This window comes from Manihot esculenta, chromosome 15, assembly GCF_001659605.2.
Source record: "Manihot esculenta cultivar AM560-2 chromosome 15, M.esculenta_v8, whole genome shotgun sequence".
NCBI classification, from domain to species: domain Eukaryota; kingdom Viridiplantae; phylum Streptophyta; class Magnoliopsida; order Malpighiales; family Euphorbiaceae; genus Manihot; species Manihot esculenta.
Genome location: NC_035175.2, coordinates 10700011 through 10723109, shown reverse-complemented (window position 1 = coordinate 10723109; position 23099 = coordinate 10700011). Strand labels below are relative to the sequence as shown.

The 23099-nt window shown below is 34.0% G+C and overlaps 3 protein-coding genes and 1 non-coding gene across 9 annotated transcripts; 3 read left to right on the top strand and 1 right to left on the bottom strand.

Annotated features, from left to right (window-relative positions):
• Positions 1-1879: 1879 nt before the first annotated feature.
• Positions 1880-5192, top strand: LOC110601436 (protein TIFY 6B). Of its 4 annotated transcripts, none has more exons than XR_006348693.1 (7): positions 1880-2240; positions 2897-3096; positions 3219-3511; positions 3601-3685; positions 3785-4121; positions 4285-4424; positions 4459-4765. XR_006348693.1 is itself a non-coding variant. In XM_021738563.2 (7 exons), exons 1-7 carry the CDS (start codon positions 2153-2155, stop codon positions 4899-4901), a joined length of 1224 nt encoding a protein of 407 aa, XP_021594255.1. In that variant the 5' UTR covers positions 1880-2152; the 3' UTR covers positions 4902-5192. The 4 variants fall into 4 exon arrangements, 3 of the variants coding, with proteins under 3 accessions (XP_021594255.1, XP_021594254.1, XP_043806892.1); XM_021738563.2 differs by having other exon boundaries at positions 4288-4342; positions 4736-5192; XM_021738562.2 differs by having other exon boundaries at positions 4285-4342; positions 4736-5192.
• Positions 5193-7974: 2782 nt separating this feature from the next.
• LOC110601435 (glucan endo-1,3-beta-glucosidase 3) lies at positions 7975-13351 on the top strand. Of its 2 annotated transcripts, XM_021738560.2 has the most exons (4): positions 8164-8734; positions 10980-12233; positions 12600-12627; positions 12743-13351. In XM_021738560.2, the coding sequence occupies exons 1-4, from the start codon at positions 8677-8679 to the stop codon at positions 12897-12899; spliced, it is 1497 nt and encodes a 498-aa protein (XP_021594252.1). In that variant the 5' UTR covers positions 8164-8676; the 3' UTR covers positions 12900-13351. The 2 variants fall into 2 exon arrangements, with proteins under 2 accessions (XP_043806891.1, XP_021594252.1); XM_043950956.1 differs by lacking the exon at positions 12600-12627 and having other exon boundaries at positions 7975-8734; positions 12743-12983.
• A 1330-nt stretch (positions 13352-14681) lies between these two features.
• On the bottom strand, positions 14682-17707 carry LOC110601033 (dynein light chain LC6, flagellar outer arm). 2 transcript variants are annotated; one of them, XM_021738015.2, is made up of 3 exons: positions 17117-17707; positions 15578-15753; positions 14682-14957 (listed from the first exon to the last, which is right to left on the bottom strand). In XM_021738015.2, exons 1-2 carry the CDS (start codon positions 17345-17347, stop codon positions 15598-15600), a joined length of 387 nt encoding a protein of 128 aa, XP_021593707.1. In that variant the 5' UTR covers positions 17348-17707; the 3' UTR covers positions 14682-14957; positions 15578-15597. The 2 variants fall into 2 exon arrangements, with proteins under 2 accessions (XP_021593707.1, XP_021593705.1); XM_021738013.2 differs by lacking the exon at positions 14682-14957 and having other exon boundaries at positions 15276-15753; positions 17117-17706.
• Positions 17708-19673: 1966 nt separating this feature from the next.
• Positions 19674-19758, top strand: TRNAM-CAU. Its single transcript is given in 2 exon segments — positions 19674-19711; positions 19723-19758. It is a non-coding gene; the product is annotated as a tRNA-Met (tRNA).
• The last annotated feature ends 3341 nt before the right edge of the window (positions 19759-23099 follow it).

Sequence of the window (23099 nt, the reverse complement as noted above, 5' to 3'; positions counted from 1 at the left end):
TATATTTTTTTAGTATTTAAAATATTTAAAAAATTTATTTTTAATATAAGATATTTTCAAACAAATGAAATTTAAAAGATGAAAATTTATTTTCCAATTTTTTCTGTATATATTTGCTAGTTTTTCTCACATTTGATTCTTTTTCAAATCCAAATATCCAATCATGTAAATATAAAATATAATAAAGAAAATTGCACCATTGAAGTTTGCAGGAGAAATGAAGAGGACAAAATTACATTTATGTCCCTTGATTGAAAGTTTTCTTTTTGGCACTCTGCCCTTTGCCAATTGAGAACCTTCAACACCGAAATGATTGCTGCCACTCCCAATTATTCTCTTATTCAAAACTATTGTTTTTCTTTCTTTCTTTTTTTTTTCCTGGAAAAAAAAAAAGAATTTGAAAGCAGTTTACTATGGAATAAAAATTCTTATCTGCAATGTTTGCATACATCTAACCAATAGAAATTCACTGATAATTTTTTTATAAGTGAAATTAGTATAATTTTAGCACGTATAATAAAATCGCAGTTCAAAAAGAAAAACCTTGAAAATCAGGTGACAAGCACGGAGGATTAGGTGCACGTGCGCCAGAGGGACGTGGCAAGGGAGCAAGGATAATAGCACGTGCTAGTAAAACGGTAATAACGGTAAAATAGGAAAAGTAGTTTACTGTTCACAGTTTCAATTTTTTCCATCTCGTGTGTAGCTGTCGGACAGATAAACTTATTAATTAGGATATATATGACGTCACCTCCAATATGTCGGGCATTTGATATTTTCTTTATTATCAACTAAACACTATTATCAGAATATAAGACGCACCAGTGAAAAGAGCATCCATCAATGATAGTTAAAGACAAAGGTAGCCGTTAATCTGATTTTATTATTGAAAATATTTTTTTTTAAAAATGTATTTTTAAAAATATGTTGGTTAAAAGGCAAAAGTGGAGTGCCCACAAGAGGATTGTAAAAAGTTATTATTTTTTTAATCTGATTTTGAGTCCGTTTCAATAAAATTTCATATATTTTAATAAAAAAATTAACTGCTTGAAAATTTTTAACTTTTTTTAGCAGCATATGTCATAATTATTATTATTGTCTTAAAGTAGCTTTTTGACATCTCAACAACCTCTACTGAAGCCTTATTTATACTAGGTTTTTATATACCTAAATAATTAATGTATAATTAAAATATATAATAATGAAATTTATTATAAATAGGATATGGCATTTTATAAAACATAATTGTGCAAATTTTAATTAATTGATTATATAAAAATTTTTATACATCTTAGATTTTTTTTTGTTTGATGAAAAATATTTTTTAAGAAAAAAATGATTTTTATTTTTTGACATTAAATTATTTATGAAAATTAATTCAAGAAAACTATTTTCTATATAAAAAATAAATTAATTTTAAAAAATATTTTTTATTTAAAAAATATTTTTAATATTGTGAAAAAATTATATTTTCTGAAAAATATTTTATTTTTTACATTTAAAATTAATTTTTCAAAAGAAACGGATGAGGCTTTAATATAAACAAGAAGTTTTTATAGAAAAGTGGAAAAATATAATTTTCATTTCTCACCAATTTCTCGTGATAGGCAGACAGCTTGTAATCCATTGTCACTTTATTTAAAAAAAAGAAAAATACTAATTCACGAGGGAAACTAATCACGTGAGAAATTAACGTGTCAGTTCATGAATGGAAATAATAGTACACGTGGTACGTTACATCGACAAGTGGGCACCAGAAAAGCAAGTTGCTGGCAAAGTGTGAAATGTGAATTAAATGCTCGCGCACGTGGTGGGTTAACGGACTAGGCGGTGAACAAACTGCATATACAGGTTACGCATACTTGGTTTTTTATGAAAGCCTTTTCTTTTTCTTTTTCTAATTTTTCAAAATTAACGGTCAAGATCTTATAAGCTCATCTTCTCGTACCAAAGTTCACAAATCTCTCTCTCTCTCTTCTCACTTTTGATGTAGTTGGAAGCTTTCGTTTTGGGTTTTCTCTCTCTACTTTCTCTCTATAAACTGAGGTTTGGTGGGATTGATCTGTAAATTTAATGGTTGTCGGACTAGTTTGGTGAGGTGGGTTTTGGTTGAATTTGTGTCTCGTTTTTTTGAGAGGTGACAGAGCTAAAAATGGAGAGAGACTTTATGGGTCTGAACTTAAAAGAACCATTGCCTCTTGTTAAGGAAGAGGTTAATTCTGATGGATACAAAGAGATAGGTATGTGTTTTGTTCTCTTGTTTTCCTTTTTTACCTTCATTAATTCTGTTATTTAGTTCATGCAAGTTCTTTTTTCAGTTGTTTCATATGGAAATTATGTAACTTCGCTTTTGAAATTTTGGTTAGTTTTGGACCTTGATTTTGCTCTTTGCAAGTATCTTATCAGTTTTATGTGGCAAACAGGCAAAACTCTGATGCTTTGAACAAGTGAAAAGGAAAAAAGAAAAAGAGAGGAAGTTTTTTATTAATATTCTTTTTTCTTCTTTGTTTTGAAATGGAAAGGTATTTATCTAATTAGGAAGTCTTTGATGACCCAGAACAACCCAATCGTGATTAGAGTTTCCTCCCCCTATTAATTGGTTTAGTGGGCTGTCAGATTTATTTGGATGACAGCTTGTGAATTGTACTTCCAGTAATATGCATGCATGAGTGTGTTGATGTATATATTCTTTACATCTTCAGTATCTGCTGTTATAATACGCTTAACAATTTATGGACTACCTTAAGAGTTATGCAATCTGAACTATTAATTTATTTTCCTAATAAATGGGTTTTAATGTGATTATTGACCTGGAGAAGTTAGGTTAACGTGATTACCTTATTTGTTTTGGAACTTAAGGCTTTTGAGCTTATTAACTGTTTAATGGAATCTGTAGGATTTAATAAGGGTTCAGGGATACACTGGCCTTTCTCCAACAAGGTCTCTGCCCTTCCTCATTTGAATTCTTTCAAGGCTTCCCAAGAAGATAAGGCCAAAAGGCTTGTATCTGATTCCTCATTGTCTCCTGGATTCTTGTCCATCTCAACTGCTGATGCATTTGATTCTAAGCAAAAGCAATTTATGGCTGAAACCCAGGTATTAGAAATTGGAAATCAAGAGGGATATATTTTATTGTTTGTACTATTCAACCTTAGCCGGATGATTATTACCATGACTGATCTTTTCTTAATTGTATCATTCTGGTTTTTACCATATAGAAATCGTTCAATCACGACAGGCAAAGTGGGAGTCATTTTACTTTGACTGCTTATCCTGTGCAACATGGTGTGCATTCTATGCATCATCCTCATGACATGAAGATGTTTCCATTCTCCAACTATGCAAGTTCAATTTCCATGAGCAACCCTTTCTTCAAGAATTATCAAGCCACCTCTGGTCAGAATATTGCTGGTGCTACACTGAACCCTCAATTACTTGGAGGAATTCCTGTCGTAAGTCCACAAACAAATCTTCCTACTGTTGGCTTTGTGACTGGGATGACAGAATCATGGTAATCTACAACTTCGTTGAATATGAACATAAAACATACATTATCGAACATAAACAAGAGTTCTAATTGAAAACTATTTCTACAAACAGCGTTAAAGCTTCTCGGTCTCCTCCTCAAATGACCATCTTTTATGCTGGCACAGTGAATGTGTATGATGATGTATCACCTGAGAAGGTCGTCTTTTTCTCTATTCCTGAGAAATACTTGTGCCGGCTATGTATTCTCCTCTAGAACTGTGGTGAGCTTAAAATCAGTTTTGGGAATTTTATGCAGGTCCAGGCTATCATGTTCTTGGCTGGAAATGGATCTTCTATCTCCTCTAACATGGCACAGTCGAACATCCAAGTGCAGACACCAAGCTCAAAGCCTATAGCAACTGATGTTAGTCCTGTGAACCTCAGTGTAACCATACCCCCTTGCTCCCGTCTCTCAAGCCCTGTATCTTTTTCTTCACAAACTGGTGCTCAGTCTGGGAGTGGGTCCACTAGTACTGAAGAAATAATGGCAGCTAAAAACACTGGAGTTGCAACCACTCCTGTCAGTAAACTAGAAACTCCAAAAATTTCAAGTGCAATGGGAACTGTTACTGCGACATCCATGATGCCATCTGGTATGAACTTGTACTCTGGAAGACAGTTTTGCATTATTTGTAATCTGAGAAAACTTCCCAATTTTGAAGCCCATCCATCAAGCATGAAATACATTTTATCCACATCAATTTTTTCTTATTACTGCATTTACCATGTATAAATGGTATCTAACTTCTTTTGCAGCAGTTCCCCAGGCTCGTAAGGCATCATTGGCTCGGTTCTTGGAGAAGCGCAAGGAGAGGTAAGTTATATAAATTCCTGGAAAGATCCTTAAAATCTCATGAAAAAATATTGACCCAGTATGCATGGTAAACAAGGGAATGATATGTGGAAATTAGTAGAGTTTGGGTAGAATAAATAATTTTGCTTGCATATCTTTTAATCCTTTATTCATTGAAAGACTCAATATTGTTTTGGAGATGTTTGGAGCATGTAGTCGAAACACTTATAATGTTAAGAAGATTTTACAGTATCTATGCTTTTAATTGATGTAACTATAGTGCTGGAAAAACATTCTATTAACAATTATAATGTTAAGATTTTACAGTGCCTCATTTTTACTATGCCAAAATATGACTTCAATCAAGATTACCAAGACTGATTATTGATTGAGACCTTATATTTGTGCATGTAGGATGATGATTTCAGCACCATACAACCTTGGCAAGAAATCTGCCGAATCTGCTATCCAGAATCCAGTGATGGTCTCTTCTGCAACCTCTGCAGTGGGAACCTGTTATCTCCCAGCAAGCAAGGAGGGTAACGACAACAAACAAGTTAGAGGGAATCATTGCAATTGATGTAGTAAATTAAAGATGTAAGCACCTTTATTTTTGTTTTGTTTTAAACTAGAATTATTGTAGTCCTTATTTTGATTTCAAAACTTAAGGTATATGTTTATATATATATATATATATACATAGACAGAGAGAAAGAGAGAGCTCGAGTAGGATCGAGCGTTTCCCTTTTTTCTTTTGTTCCCCATTATGTTAATCCATATGGATTCTATGATTCAACGATGACATCGAGTACATTTTGCAGCTACATGTAACTTTTGTTATATTGTGGAAATAAAAACCAAATTTAGATCATGTACTATCATCATTCAGTTATATATTCTTGTTTCTCTATATGCAATTAGCTTTCTTTATGATAAACCATTGTTGATATTTGCAGAATTGTTAATTTTTCCCACAAGTTTTCCATCCGTAATTCTTTGAAGACTGTTATGGCTTTGTTGTACCAAGTATATAATGAGTCAAAATTTGTCAAATTTTTTTTTTTTTTTTTTTTTTTTGTGGGTTGGAAATATGTTGTTTCCCAAGCTTTTCTGGTTGGAATTTGAGTGACTTGTCCTTCCACAGTTCACACTTCTTGCGGAGCAGAATTTCTTAAAAAGAATAATCATGACAGGAACCCAGATATTTGCAGAATTGTTGAACTTTCTTTTGTGGTTTCACATGCTTGTATGAAGCTTGGAGGAGTCTTTAAGATCAAATTCTCAGATTCTTCTTACCTTGCTTGATGGGGACTTGGGTGTGTATAGTTTAATGTTGCTAAGCTAAATATTGAAAATAAATATGATAAGGAAAAAAGGAACTATTCAATTACCCAAGATGGGAACACACATGTGGAAGGTACGAAATTAAAGAAATGTGGCGGACAGGAAGTATCTTGAAGAGTCATGGTTTCTCCATCCACAGAATTCACATGCCACATAAGGAAGGAGAATAGAGAATTGATCTTTTCTTTTCAAATCTTGAATTGATAGATATACTAAAATAATGAGTGGATGTGCTTTCTGAAACTGAGTGGCTGTGATTAAATATGAATTCTTTTTTTTTTTTTCTTTTAATATCTTCCATCAAATGTCTGCATTTGAATATTTGGTTGCATCATCTTCATGGGGATATTATTAATTAATTAGAAATAAAGCAGAACCATTTTTTTTGGGGGGAAAAATGAGCATCAGAGTGGGCAGGTGGTGAACATCAGACACGTTTTCAATGACTCTGGGACTGTTGGGTATTTGGCAAAAAAATAAAAGAGAGGACCACTGGAGAGAAGAGTTTTTTGAAAATGTTAATGGCAGCGAGTGATATTTATCTAAAGGGAGGTGTCCTGTCCAATCAGCTGCTGCTAATGGGTCATTTTCTATCCTTATATAAATGGACAACATGATAAAATTAGTCCCACTAGGTAGGGTTACCTGTTGCTTTCGGTTTCTTTCATCCATGTTTTCTTCGTGTGGTTAAGTTTTTTCGTGGATAAGAGTAAACACCCAACTAGCGCATAGGGTTTGAAATTGAAATCATTGATCGAATTAAAAAATATTTAATAAAATGGAATTAAATTAATTTATTATTTTAATAATATAGGATAATTATATTCTAATTAAAGTTAAATATTTTAATTAAATTTTAAAACATTAAAAATAAAATATAAAAAATTAAAAATTTATAAAATAATTTATTTACATAATCAAATCGAATCAGAGATTAATTTTTCTTCAGTGGAGAATTCTTTCAGAACACATAGTTTTACAGTTGTCTCTGCCTGCAAAAAGAGTCGGCATTCTAAATTTCCTGATGCTGAAAATTCCTCAAGCAATCTGTACAAGCCCATTGTTAGATCATGACGTAACCCTTTTTTAATTCACCCGAAAAGCTATAGGGTCATTGATAGAATTGGTGAGATTAGAAGCCCAACACCAAGAAAAATAGACCAAACACCAAATAACTGAGGCCCAAAAAACAAGCTAGCCCATAGAGGCCCAGGGTCCAAAAGCTCAAATGGAAGCCTGCGGTCACAGCAGCTCGTCTTCAAAATCACTTAAAAAAAAACTCTTTAATTTTGATCTCTTACTCATTTAATCTTTCAGACAACATAAATTACAACTTTTTTTCCTAAATTAAATAAAAAATAAAAATAAAAATAAACAGGAAACTGCAAATAAAGCCATGAAAAAAAAATGATAGTATTATGAAGTGATCGTAGAATTCATGGCAGAAGTCGGTGCGATGATGATGATGAAGAACGGCAGAGAGGTAGTACTAGTGTTGGCAGCAGAGTGGTAGTCAGTAACTGCGAATGGTGGTAGTGGAACTAATTAAAAAAATAAAAAAGAATATTTCGGACAACTTGAAAACCATATATATTCATGACTTTGTTTCTTCAATCTTTCATTTTTTTAAAAGAAAACTAATAACTTAAGAAAATTTTATTGCCGTAAAACACAGTCTCTCTCCATCTAATATCTATTATTAATTTGTGATGTTGGCATTCCCTTGTGCACTTATCCAGCATCTTCCTCGTAGCTGCTTCTTATAACAGTATATTACAGGTATTGATGGAAGCCAGAAAGTTTCAGACAACCACAAATTTCACGTCAGGAATTTAGAGGGATGGAGAAAAATATCCTCCCCCAAACATAAACTCTCAGACAAGCTACAAACAAATGCAGTAACTGCCCAGCAAATAAGGAATCTTCCAGTTGGGAAAACCAGCCTTCAAACATTGTCAGATTACTTAAATTTACTATATATTATTATTTTAAGATAGAGACCAGCCTTCAAACATTGTCAGATTCAGTGAAAGGCCAGGTAATAATGATATCGCCTTAGTTTCCTCGTCACCATAACTTAATGTCTCATTGCGCTGCATGTTTGTTCCTGGTAAATGGGAATTAAAAAAAAAAAAAAAAAAACTTTTCTTATGATAATTTATAATTCTAAAGAGATAGTGCTGTTTTACATTAATTTAACTTACCTAGAGCATAAAGAAATCACCATTAACTTTAAATTATATATATAAAGACCAATTGACTAATTATCAATTTGATTTTTTAGATGCGACAATTTGCAAACAGGGGATAATTATAAACCACAGGAACATGGAGTATAGACAGGCGCAGAGGCAGAGCTTCTTCTTACCAAGAACAGGAAGAGACGTAATTCCATTTGGACAATTTGTAGGATCCAAACAGCGAAAAGGAACCTGTCATACACATAAGCAATGCATTGTCCCTCCTGGTCGTGGGGGCTATCCTATTATATAGGCATGTTTGGAAACTAGATTATGACCGTCGATTGAATCCACCTATCCTCCCACGTCATCACTTAAGATCTCCTCGTAGACCGTCACCAGACAGCTCCTCCCTTCTCCCTGCAATTAAAATAGCCTGACATTCTTCATCTGTGGTAATGCTCACCGCTTACCATGCACCTCTGTTAATATTAGCCGTTCGATCTTTGAATCAATTCAAAAGCACAGGCTGTCTCTTGTGCGTATAACAGATTTTAAAAACAGAAAAGACCCACTTCTCCTTTCCATCGGTCATCGCACACCAAAACCCAAGCTTTTTTTTAGTTTAGTTAAAGAACTGTTCCACTAGTTCAAATACACTTGTTTCTGTTTCACTCCCCACCCAAACCTCAAAAGGAGCTCCTTTTCTCACTCCAGATTCTTTTCCCCCCTTCTTTCTGTTTTTTTTTTTCGGGTTTTCTGGTTTAGTCTGTAGATATCCTTTCTGGGTTTTGGTTTTTTGAATATTCAGTACTTGTAAGCAAAGACTCCATGGCTCTGCTGCCCTTTCTCTTCTTATTGGTAGTATATGCGGTTTCTGCTGATGAAGGTAAGCTTATATAAGCTTTCATTTGATTTTTAATTTTGACTCTGGTGTTTCGCTCTCTGGGTTTGCTTGGTGTTTGTTTATAACTCCTTGTTATGTGTTTTAGCTCACTCAACTCATGAGTCATTACTACGTATTTGTTCTATTTTGATAAGGAATTATGATTTTTATCTGTAGTGCGTTGAAGCAACTTACTTTAATTTTAAGTTGATTCCTCTGTCTACATTGTGCTTATCTAAATCAATAAAATGGGTCTCATTTTTTTCCCTCTTATTATTTTGTCTTCTAAATGCTTCTTTGTTTTTCCCTCAGTATTTTGTTTGCAATATTATTTGACTCAGGCTCAGCTTTTAATTGACTACCTTGGGTGGAAGATAGAATTGTTGTAAGTTCTTAATAGAGTGAAAATTTGAATATAACAATCATTAATTGTTTTAAGTTCTTAATGATAGATTACATACTAATTAATGTTTTAGCTAAAACAAGCATCAGTATGGTTTGGAGTTTAAAGTCACAATCTTGTTTTACTTTATTGCAAATCTTTCAGTGGATAACTGAGAGAGAAAGAGGGAAGCAGGTGAGAAATTCCTCTTTCTCTTTGGTAATTCACTTAGTTGCCACTTCAGTAGAAGCCTTTGATAAAAAATCTTTCCATTTTATGAATATTGCTGATCTCTTTCTCTACCTGCTTTTTAATGGGAATCTCAACCGTATTGCGTCCCAGCTCATCTGGCTGTCCTTTACAAGCTTCTAATGCATTTCCATACAATATGTTTGTAGGACCAATGTACACGTAGTGTGAGGATTTAAAAAATTTGTTAAATGAAATGGAATCCTAGAAGTCTGCTTTGAAGGGTATTGTTGTCATCTTGCTCCATTGCATTGTAACATGTATTTTCTATTCCACTACGTTATAAAAATATAGTGCAACCATTACCATTCTGAGCTGCAAAGGCTTTTTTAAATACTTACATCCTGGTTTACAGATCTGACTGTCAGGGTTTTCTAGAGTACAAACCTGCTTATTTTATAGCATATCTTATTGTATAGTAATTATAGCATACACTATGGTTAATAGCTTATATTTTCTCCCTTAATGTCTTGATACTTGTAGCAGGAAAGTTTTTGATGTTGTTAGTCATTGACCAAGTGCAGAAGCCTTCAACTGTGACCAAACTTAGGAGAACTAAAAACATAATTAAATGGTCTTGTGTGCAATAAGGACTCACTTCTAAGAAGATTCATGAGTTTTGATATTGAAGTTATAAATATGTATTCAAGCACTGGAATATGAATTTAAATTGCAGTTTTAGAAACAAGCTTGTAATGGCCATAATGTAATAGTAACAGCCTAGCACTGTCCAATTCCTTTCTGAAAAATAATTACAAAGTTCATAAAATAATTAGATATCTAAGGATTAAGTAAAATTAAGATACACAGCAACGTAATGTGCATAAATACGTTAATAAATACACTAAACCTATCATTCTTAGACATATCATACTCATTTAAAACTAAAATAATTAGGTTGACAGTGAAAAACTAACCTTATTACCACCAAAAAAAGTGCCTAGGAGGTTGTTTATGGTATGTCTGTTGCCATTTAAGTAGTGGCCTTATCAGCTCCAAAATCTTATACCTGCTTTTGCAGGGCTGTAGGTAATGGTGCACCTAAAAAGTGTAATAACGGCCATTGCCCTTTCATTATTTAAAACCATGCTCTGAATAATACCTCCTTCCACAGTGCAAAGCCTTGTTTTTAAATGATAGTAGAAAAACAAAGAGTATATGTACCAATACTAGAGTAGATCATCTTTTTTTTTTTTTTTTTTTGTCTTTGTCAATTTTAGGGTATTCCTCTTTTGTTCTTTTTTTTTTTTTTTCCCCTTGGAATGGTACATATTCATGTTTATTGTTATTGAAATAGTGTCTCATTGTTAGGTATGAATTGTGTTAATGTTTATCAGTCATTGAGGAAGTATATGAATGCAGTAAAAGGCGTTCAAAATTTTTAAGACCAGTTGTAGAGAATACAAAATATGAAAATGGTTTTCCATGCTAACTTATTTCTTTCAACTGCTTTCCTTTATGCTTTGTTATTTCTATTGTCGAAGTTTGTTTGTCTGATTAAAACATGTTTGTGATCAAAGTCCTTGACAATTCTGCTTTACCACGAAGATGAAAAATATTCTATCAAGGAAGGACAATATGGTTGTTGAAATCCTTACACTTGATTCACTTTTCTAGATGCTTTCATTGGTGTGAATGTTGGTACTGCTCTCTCAGACATGCCAAGTCCAACTCAAGTGGTGGCCCTTCTTAAGGCCCAGAACATCCGACATGTCAGGCTATATGATGCTGACCAAGCCATGCTGCTTGCACTTGCCAACACAGGCATCCGTGTCTCAGTTTCTGTTCCAAATGAGCAGCTTCTTGGTATTGGTCAATCAAATGCTACTGCAGCCAACTGGGTTGCCCGCAATGTAATAGTCCATGTTCCTGCCACCAACATCACTGCTATAGCGGTTGGATCTGAAGTTTTGACTACCATCCCAAATGCTGCACCAGTCTTAGTCTCCGCGCTAAAGTTCATCCACTCAGCCCTTGTTGCGTCTAACCTTGATGGCCAAATTAAAGTCTCTACTCCACATTCTTCTTCCATCATCCTAGATTCCTTCCCCCCTTCCCAGGCTTTCTTTAACCGCACATGGGACCCAGTCATGGTTTCCTTGCTGAAATTTTTGCAGTCAACTGGATCATACCTTATGCTAAATGTATATCCATATTATGATTACATGCAATCAAATGGTGTGATCCCCTTAGACTATGCACTTTTTCGCCCCCTCCCTCCTAACAAGGAAGCTGTAGATGCTAATACACTTCTTCATTACACTAATGTCTTTGATGCTGTAGTTGATGCAGCATATTTTGCAATGTCCTATCTGAACTTCACCAATATCCCCATTGTTGTGACTGAGTCTGGTTGGCCCTCCGAAGGTGACTCAAATGAGCCATATGCAACCATTGATAATGCAAATACTTACAACAGTAACCTAATTAGGCATGTTCTTAATAACAGCGGCACTCCGAAACATCCAGGGATTGCAGTTAGTACTTACATTTATGAACTCTATAATGAGGATTTGAGAACTGGACCAGTTTCTGAGAAGAAGTGGGGACTTTTTGATGCCAATGGTGTGCCGGTTTATGTCTTGCACTTGACAGGTGCTGGTACTGTGTTGGCAAATGACACAACGAACCAGACCTTTTGTGTTTCCAAGGAAGGTGTTGACCCAAAGATGCTACAGGCGGCACTGGATTGGGCTTGTGGACCTGGAAAAGTTGATTGCTCACCTTTATTGCAAGGTCAACCATGTTATGAACCAGACAATGTGGTTGCACATTCAACATATGCTTTTAATGCCTATTTCCAGGAGATGGACAAGTCTCCAGGGACCTGTGATTTTAAAGGGGTCGCTACAATAACTACCACCGACCCAAGTAAGAATTTATATTTCCTTAAAGAGAGTAGTATGTGCAACTCTAGTCTTAGTAATTGATTTTTGAGCTTTAAAAACCTTTATACATCTAATTGGAACGGCAGTGAGAAAATCTAACCATGAGTGGCTCGTTCCTAAGTGGCGCAAAGTCCTTATCGAAATTATCTATAAAGTTGGTGGCTTTTGTCTTCCAAGTGATGACATTTTAGAGAGTTTGGTTCCTTTTACCAAGCAAGGAGTTTCATTTTAAGCTTTTTTGGAACCTGACTGCTATATGGGTTTTATTAAGATATATGCAAGCAGAGAACGTTTCCAGTGTGCATTTATTTGTTGCTTATGGAATCACTAATACTGTTTACTGGTGCAGGTTATGGTTCTTGTAGATTTCCTGGAAGGTATTATTCGAAGCTTTTAAATCAAATCTTTCTGATTAATATTGTCCCATATTTCCTCATCTTCCATCTGAATATTTTCCTGAGTTTCTTTTCTCTGCTTGTATTTTGAGGATAGTGCTGGAACAAATGGCACCTTGACAAATACCACATCGCTTGCCCCATCTTCCAACTCAACAAGTTCTGACAGCCCTCCGCTACATCTGCACAATATTGGTTCTTTCACAACCTCTGCGATCATAGGTGCTTTTCTAATGAGTGCAGTTTTCTTGTAAAACTGTGCATTTGTAATTTCATGCAAATCTTGGATGCAAATATTTGGAAATTTGGTTTCAATTCTATTGGAAAACGTACAGCAATTCCCAGTTTTGGTCTTCCTGGATAGGAGTAAAGGGGTGGAAGTAACTATGTCCTAACATGAGTATTCTTGTACAAAACCAACCAAAATGATTGCTCGGAGCATATTGTAATCATTTTATGAGGGTGATTTGGTTGTATTCTTTGAGCGGACAGACTTGTGACGTTCGATTTTTATTCAGTAGTATGATAATTTTTGTTAGGTTGCACAAATTTTGGTAAATTGTTTCTTCCAGCAATCATTTGCCTGCACAGACAAAGCAATATGCTGGACAGGAGTTTAGTGGAGAATTCTGCAGTAGCCTTTTTGTCCGAGTCTTTTGAATTTGTAATCTCATTTTCATAATTTATTTTACCTTATTGAGCTATGCATTCATCACTGGAACACAAATTATTGATTATGGGTTGTTGCAATATTACATTGCCAGCAATCTGAACACAAATGTCTGCAAATGCGCCCTCTTGTTCTTCTGCATCCACTCTTCACAACTTTGAATGATGCATAAATTGTTAACTGTAAACAGCCAGTGTCTCGCAGATACAGTTCATCTGCAGGCTCTTCAAGTTGTTTCAGCATTGGATTATTGTTTTGAGAGGATGAAAACTAAGGAATAAAGATGAAAGGAACAATACTGGGGCTGCCGCAGAACTTGCATAATTTCATTGATAATAACATGTATTTATACATATAAACTCAACCAAAAAAAAAAAATCCATAAGAATTATTATTAATGTTATTGCAACTAATGCATCATCCTCACAGCTCCGATGATTCCTTTCGGAGTTAAACCGGTGCATGCTGGCTAGAAGGCGGAGCAAAAGAAAATAATGTCTGTTTGGTGAATAGATAGGAGAATAAAATTTTCCAAAGTAAAAAAAGCCTCTAACCTCCTAAGAAGTAAACCATTATAGTTCCCTCCTTCAAAATAACTTAATTAGAAAGGACTTGATAAATTGAATTTGCTCAAATTATCTTATTTTTCTATATTTTTAATTATATTATAGATATCATTGAATTTTATAATTTAGAAACAAATTACTTTACATACAAAACATGTTTATATTATGCTTTCTGGAAAGTAAGTTTTCTCAGATTGTACTAAATGCCCAATATTAAGGATTTCGTTAAAACTGTACAAGGACATGAAATGTTTTTAAATTAAAATTTCATTATAAATTAATATAAAAAACATATTTAATTAAAATAATAAATATATTAACTTCATAATAATATTCAATTTTAAACAAAAAATATTTAACTCTTTTATACGAAAATGAATTTATACACAAATTCACCTTCATTAACTCTCAGACGAGCGTCCAAACGATATCATCAACTTTCATGTTTTCTCAATTCCTGTATCCGAGTTCGATTAACTATTAATTTTACATTAAAAAAATATTAATCTTATATATTATATATAAATTTTTTATGTTATTAATAAGTAAAAATATTTAATCAAAATTAAACTCATTAAAAAGATCATATTTTGAATTGGAATTTCTGCTTTGGACTTAAGCATAGTGATCCTCAATTGTTGAGCCACCTGAACATTCAACTTTTAGTAATGAGAGAATTTTATACCCTGTTTGACGAAGAGCATCCTCACCAACCACATTATCCAGTTCCTCCTCAGTCCTCAGAACCATATTAAAAATGTGTCAACCATCGTTTGAAGAACACATCTAAGCAGCTCATATCCAGAAGAGTCGCAGGAAGGAATGACAAAAGTTGCGGTTTTATTTTCTTCTTTTTTTTTTTTCAGAAGAAAAAAAACTAGGTCGGGAATCAAGAGAAACAAGATTGAAGGGCCTGCATGGACTCCACAATAGCTTCATCCTCCTTGAGTTCTTCAAAGTGTGAAATCCCCACATCCTCAAAGCTATAATAATAGTCATATACTTTGTACGATTATGAACCGACGGATGATTTCGTACACGTCGAGGGAAGACTTGAAAGAGAAAATATGAAGATTCTGCAGAAGGAAATATGAGATAGAGAGTGAAGACTGAGACTGTAAGAGGTTAGATACCATGTATGGACCAACATGAGCCCCATAATACTTCAAATTGCAAATCGGTTCGAAGATATGAATCAAAGCCTTCAGTTATGCAGGAAAACCCTGGTATTTGATCCAGGCTTATGCAATCACACTTTACAACTTGTAAAGCACAAGAGTCCTTGACATTTTAACATTAGAAAGCAATTAATATTCATGATCAATATTACGAATCAACTGGTCAGATATTGGACATAAATCTGCAACTGCAGCTGCAGCAATGAGGATACCCAATCAACAAAAGTGAAGCTGTTGCTTGCCAAGATGGCAAGGCTAATTTATTTATTCAGTAAAAAAATCCAAATACATGAGAACCCATAGAAAATATATTACATCAAAAACCTCTTTTTCAGCTGCATAAGCTATGTGTCAAGGATGGAAAGCAATATTGCAACTAATCATGGGAAAACATCTTATGATAGTAAAATATGGAGAGTTCTATGGCTTAAAAGATGAAAAATTTTGAATAGTACATTCTGTAATTTGAAATACAACAAAAGAAAAAAGATGAAAATATGATATCAATAAGAACTTACATGAGCAAATTTGCAGACCATCAATGGTCTAAAGGCTCAACAGCGGTCTTAAAGAGTAAGATGTAGACCTTGTCAATTGAAAAATACAAGAAGCCTCCAATGGAATGAGTAACATATGAACCAAAGCTAGTTCCCACTATGCAATGCCAAGCTGGACCGTATGCCGAGTCGAATTCCTGGAAGATTAAAAGCCAAAAATGAGTTGGATGGTGGCAGCTGCATATAGAGCTCATATTTTCTATGTTGATAGTTAATCAAACACTTGACAAAATTGGGCCTAACATGTTGCTTGCTATTTCCACCTTCACAGCCTTTCCTTTCATGAACAAATTGCAGCACCTCTTAGCCTTGACTCCAATGTGTTATTGTACACATTGAGGATATATAAATGCTGCCCCATTTTAACATGAAAAATTAAAGAAATCAACCAACTTTAACCTAACTAGTTATTCATTTTGTTGAGCAGGCTGATATTTGGTAATCCTGCAAGCTCGTGATTTAAAATGCAACAAACTTTGAACAATTAATTATGCTTGAGACTTATAATTGAATTTTATGGTGTATGAAAATCTATTTTCTAAAACTTAAAATGTCATTAAATTTCAAATAAATGGTATTGGAGTTGTCTTCTAGGTATGTGAAGTTATGAATTTGAGTACCAATCGGAGACGATAATTAAAAAAAAAAAAAAACACCAAACATAATTAGTTATATAGTTTGAACGAAATTAATGCAAGTACATCAATGAAAAACTCTTATTCAGCACAAATTTGCAATTTAGAGGAACTATTACTGGGACTTCAAATCATCCAAACACACAAGTATGCAATTCAATATCAGTTATTTGACTAAGTAACTGTAAAACATCATTAATTAATGTCTAAGTAACTGTAAAACATCATTAATTAATGTCTAAGCAATCTTAGACAGGAAAGGACCAAAGAATACACGTGAAAGCTTATTCGCTTTCCACGCCCGTGAACAATTTGTCCAGTCCTTTCAAACTCAAATAAGCAATTGAATTTTACAGAAAAAGTCAAGAAGATATACAGTTAAAATGATCGTGGAGTATTTGAAATTCCTGTATACCCCATACTTCCAACATTCAAAAACTAAGAATATTCAACCCCATTAACACTGACACAATTGGACCACTTTTTTAGACGCATTCGCAAGGATGAAGAATCCTTCATTCTGAGCATTAAAAAATTTATTAACTGATATAGAAACCGCAAATCATTCACCAGGAAATGAAAATAATTGTCCACAAGCATAAAGGGAAATCGAGTTTCCCAATAAACAATCCCCACAGCCGAATTTTAACCTCCTACCGGAAAACACTTCCATTTGTGGTCAATCTATATTCAACAGGATCACTTGCTTGTCAATTTACTAGATGGCAATAAATGCCCACTGCAAAAGCAGATCTATTCAAGCACAAAGAAAATGAAGGAAACGCAGGGAGAGGAAAGGAAATTAAGAAAGAAGATAAAAGAAAAAAAAAATACAGACTTATTTAATAAACCAAAAATTTCCAACCTTCTTAAGTGCAAGAGCTAGGCGTTTGCTGTCGAGCTTTCCAGGCATGGAGTCAAGCTGATCGCGAGCACATTTGAAAGCTCGAATCTGCATAGGAATGGGCATATCAGAAGCTCTAACGCGCACATTGAGGTGGTCGTATTGCTCTTGATGTTCTTTAGCTTTCTTCTTCTCTATCAAACTGTTCAAGAATCGGCTCCTCCTTTCCAATTCCAACGCTGCTCCGTCCATTGAACCCGATTATCTTCCCTTATATTATCATCACTCAAACAGCTTAAAGCCTCAAAAAAATAAAAGAAGCTTCCTTCCTATGAGGATCAAACAGCTTGATGCTGTGGCCACTACAAATACATACAAGTGTTTGAGGAAAAGTCTCAAAGAAGGGAAAAATGAAGGAAAGAAAGGAGGAGAAATATAAAGCAAAAGAGATGTAACAAAAGCTACAGTGAAGGGAGGGAGAGAGTAGAAAAGGAGCAAAGTTCCTTGGATTTCGAATAATGTAGGTTCTGGGAGTTCCTTTATCTTTTTCAAGTGGGCAATCGACGATGTCGTTGTTGGGTTACGCGTTGAGGGGACAATCATTTTTTTTTTTTTGGGAGAAAAAAAAAATCAAATATCTATTTTTTCACTTTCATTAGCGGGAAGTTTTCAGCCGACCAGACCTAACTTAAATGTTGTATTAGGCTAATCTCGTCTGGATGGTGGAAAAGAATGATGAAATAAAATAAAATTTTCAAAATAAAATGGAATATTTATTTTTTTATTTAAATAATGCAAGAAAATAAGAGGAGAATTTTACATATTTTTATTCCATTTTAGAGAAAAAAAATAAAAAAATGTAAGAAAAAAATATATATGATAAAATACAAGGATGAAAAATAAAATAAATTTTCTACTTTATCTAAATTCAAGGAAGGAAAAAAAAAAAAAAAAAAAAGACAGTGTGAAACACGGGAATTGTTGCTTTTATTGCTCATTTATAGCAAAGCCTAGGGCCTAAAAACATGGCCAAGGCGTTGTTCAGCTTAGAATCAATATGAAATTTAAGATGTCTGATTAAATTTAAGATTAATAGTTTTTTATCAATTTAAATTCGACTAATTGAATAGTTAATCAAAATAAAATTAAAATCTTCATTGATCTGAAATTGAACTGAGTGGTTTAATTGAACGTCCTCTATGATATAATAATAATTAAGTTTGAATTGAAGTAGGCTGATTTTTATTTCTCCTTAGTAATAAAAACAAAACTTTGTTTTTTCCACATCTTCGACAATTCTTAATTTGGGACAGTAACAAGTTGACTAGCACTAAGAATTGTGTTTGTGTGTATTAGAAGACCGTTGTATTTTAAGGTCAAAGGCCAACGGCCTCCATTGCCATTTTCTTCTTTCACAGTGTCTCAAACGGGAAAGAGAGCCGTGAGAAACCTCAAAGCTGAAGGACCAAATCAGTGCCCTTGTTTATAGAGAAAGAAACGGCTATCACGGAGAGATAGGCGTGCAATTTGGACACTCTGCCCTTCCAAACAGGGAATCTTAGAGGATCTATGGATTGTCCTATTGCTATCAATGTGCAGGACCTGTGTCTGAGGGTCCATTTCAACTGTCCTAGCCTTTTGGGCTCCTAATAAATCAAGGGCATCTTCCGTCACTTTTTTAAATCCATCTGTTAACATATTTTGTGTGAAAAATATTTAAAATAACATTTTAGAAGAAAATATTTATATATATCTATGCGTTTAAAATATATTCTTGAAAAAACACTTTTGGAATATTATTGAAGATTTCATAATAGTGGGGGAGAGATTTAAGTACGATTGTTTAAGCTCTTTAACTTCGGGTGGTAGTAACTATTTTTATTCCAATTTAAGTTTTATCTTTTTTTAAATAAAAATTAAAAATAAAAAAAAATTAAAATTTTTCATATTTACTTGTGCGACTTTAATTTAAGTCTAAATCTTGATTTTAAAGTGGAATAAAAATTAATGAGTTATAAATCATTATTATTTGAATTTTTTAAAGTATATGAGGTTTTAAATTTGCATTTAAATTACATAATTAAAAAAAAAAATTGTCTGGAATGGTCGCAATAAATATGTATTCGAGGGTAAGCAGTAAGCATTGATCCGCAGCAGGTTTTTCATCAGAGCCAGATAATCTTCTCTCTTTGATCACTCAAGTTTGTGGGGATGGTCCTTCTTTTTGGTCTAGGTGTCATCTTCAGGGATCACGAAGGTGCTGTGTTGTCAGATGCTTCAAAGCAAATTCATGGTGCATGGGATCCCACCATTTCCGAAGTGATGGCTCTATCAGATTGTTCAAGACTTGAGTTTCCATTTGTTGATAGCTGGATCGATCGATCTGCACGTTATTTCTATGCTTTAGGATATGGATTTTCCATTCTTTTGCGTTGGGGATGATTGTCTCGGACTGTCGCACTGTTGCTGCATGTTTGTGAGACTGTCGATGGTCTCATGTTCGGCGATCCAGGATGAAGCTGCCGATGCAACCATGGCTGGCATGATCTTTAGTCTCTTTCACAGCAAAAGTAAACAAGGGGTGGTGGCGCAGTTGGCTAGCGCGTAGGTCTCATAGCTTCTGAGATATCCTGAGGTCGAGAGTTCGAGCCTCTCTCACCCCACAATTATTTTTTGTCTTCAGGTTCTTTTTTTCCCCCATTGGTTGGATTTCATTGATTCTCATTAATTGTTTACAGCGTATCGTAATTAAAATTACATTTAAAATATTTTTAATTTGATTAAATTATTATTTATCTTACCTAAATACTTTAATTTGAAATTTTTTTCTATCAATATACCATATAAAATTAAATAATAATAAAACAGTTTAGAAAATTGAAACAATAGTTATTGTATTTAATAAATATTATAATTAAATTTTTTTAAAAAATAATTAATACTTTTTAATTAATTTTCTGAAACGTCAAAAATAATTTAAACAAGATAAATATGATTTTTCAATTTCACGCTACTCCCCCTCCGAAACAGCATATTCGCTCAGTGACAAGAGCCCTTCAATTACGGTTAAATGCATTAAATAAATAATTAAAATATTGTTAGCATTTTTCTGAATAACATGAACAAAAATCATAATGGTTTCTTTTTCTTTATTTTTCGGTAGCTTTTTCTTTTAAATAGTTTACTGACATAAGAAAAATCCAACATTTTTTATTATTTTGTATTTGAATTTAAATTTTTAAAACTTGATAAATGTCCAAAATTATTATCTTTGTTGTAATTATATTTAATTTTAAAATTAAATTTAGGAGTATATTTAGCATATCAGACCTTATGTTTGCAATTCAAGTATGGGCTAGGTTAGTGTGTTTTCAGGTAGGCTTGATCCTACTTATAATTATTCTCTTTTTTCTTTTATTTCGATCTTTTTTATTTATTTTGAGCATGCCTCTACCATTATAGTTTTAACGTGACTGTGGTTTACACACCGACGACATATTTATGAGTATAAAAAATTTTAATTTTTATTAGAAGACTATTTAATTTTTATTAGAAACATTGATTCCTATTTTTCTGAATTTTGTTTTAATATGAACGTTATCTGTTGGCTGGACTTAATTGGCTCATGGGCTTCTTTGGATTTTATATAGTCTATGAGATCAAATTCTAATTGGACTCAGCCCTCCAAATGGTACATTATGAGTTTTTGTCATGTCCGCCTTTAACCCACTCAATATGGACTGTTATAAGCCTATTGGCTTAGGGCCTATTTGTTATCAAAACCAAACCACATTATAATATCATATTATTTTTTATTGTGGCTCATATGAAACTAGACTATTTGATAAATTATGGTTAACTAATAATTTAAAAGTTATTTTTATAATTTCATCCCAAAAAACCTCAAAAATTTAATATTCTTTATTCTTATATTTTTAAAAATTATTTCGCCCCAAGTAGCGGCAAACTCTATCTCAAAAATCTAAAAGTCAGCCTCAGAGTTGAAAAATAAATCAAACCGCCTATAGTTATCACTAAAGAAAGCTCTAATGCTCTTCACAACCATATTCTAAAGATCAACCGTTACACTAATATTGTAGAAGGCATTGCAACTTTTGCTCAATGTTGTCGCTGAGGGATTTCAAGCTTAAGTGGAAGTGGAGTACTAATGACCAATGTTACTTTAAGGCAACCTGAAGCACCTGTCGAGTTATCACTCTTCAAGAAAGATTCAAGATTTTATTATTATTGGATTCACTATTCCTGCTGCATGGAGGAACAAGATTGATTATATATTTTCTTGGTAAGTGAGGACAGGCTGCAGGAGAGTCAATAGTGAAGCCACTAGTGGTAGGAGGACCAGTTGTGGTGATAGCAACAATGTTTAATAGTGCAACTTTTGAACATCTCTCAACTTATCATTCTGGGTTTAGCCCTCTCCCTCTCATTCTCTATCGGATTTCTTAAGTCCTCTTGACTTTTTCTCTTTATCTCCTTTTTCTATCAATTTTCTCCATTTTCCTCCCTCCCCAACATGTCAAACCTTGATTTCTTAGTTGTAGAACTCATTGATAAAGCCATGCTCCTAAATTGTCAAGAGACTATCCTTCATTTAACCACAACTCAAATCACAGATGATCCCTTCCGCAAACCTATCCTTGTAGGAAAGCTCATCAACCAAAGATGCTTTAATGCGCAAATCATTAAGGCAGCTGTTATAAAGTTATGGCATCCACAACATGATTTAATTGTTACTGCTAGCAAACAAAACACTTTCATCTTTCAATTCAATGATTCTGAGGACCTACATCGAGCCTGGAAAAATAGGCCTTGGTTAGTCCAAAACCACCACTTATACTTGCAGCAGTGGCCCTCAGATATTACTTTCGATGATATTATCTTTACCTCCTCACTCTTTTAGATCCAGATCCATGGCCTACCACCGAATCAATTTAATCTTACCAATGCCATTACTGTTGGAAACACCATTGGCAGATTCTTAGAAGCAGAAAAGGAGCAACTTACTCAACCAAATAGTAACACCTTCCTTCGAATCAAAGCAGATGTGGATATAAATAAACATTTCTTACTATGCTTCTTTAACTAGCAGAAGGAAGATAAATAGAAATGAGTTTCTTTGAAATATGAACATTTACATGAAATCTGCTTCTCTTGTGGCAAGATGGGTCACCTAAAATATTATTATCCAGAATCTTTTCAAAACCCCCTTCAAAACCTTTTAAACCCCAAACATCGCTTCGGCCCCTAGCTTAAAGCTAACCCACCCTATCCTCTCCATCTCCATATTTCCTCTCTTGCACAAGCCTCCATATCTCATCTCTCTCAACTCTCCTTTGTAAGTAAGAATGGGCCAAACCTCTGCAACCCTCCTCTGTCCTTTATCCACACTACAACCAGTTTGTCAGAACCCTCTTTACCTTCTCAAAAAGGAAAATCGCCATTTGAAATACCTTCTCTCCTATCTACCCTCCCACCTGCTCTCCCCAAAAGCAAAACAATGATCGTTTTTCTCTCTTCTCTTTTACACATCCCTTCTAGTGAAATATTGATATATGAGCCAACAAGATTTGACACCCATCCCAAACAAGACCGGATAAGAGATCCTTTCCCCTTGAATCAGATACCTGCCCTCTTTTAGTAATATATTTCCAAAACCAGCTCAAAAGAAATTAACGTTGAGCAGCTTTTTAACCTTTTTCCTTACCTTGCTAACTACGTCCAATCTATTGCTCTCCTCGCTCTCAAGGAAAAAGGACACCCTTTGTAATACCCGGCTAGACTCCGGTATCGGAATTTCTACCGTCCGGTGGAATCTCGGATATCGGAAGCCTCTAGTAGGGTAGAAACATGTTTTCATAAAATGTTTTAAGGTATTTCATGGTTTTAAGTAAAATGGAAATGAGTTTTTGCATTAAAACAACCTTGGAGGAAAACTCAGGTTCGGCCGCCGAACCTCAAGTTCGGCCGCCGAACATGCATGCCT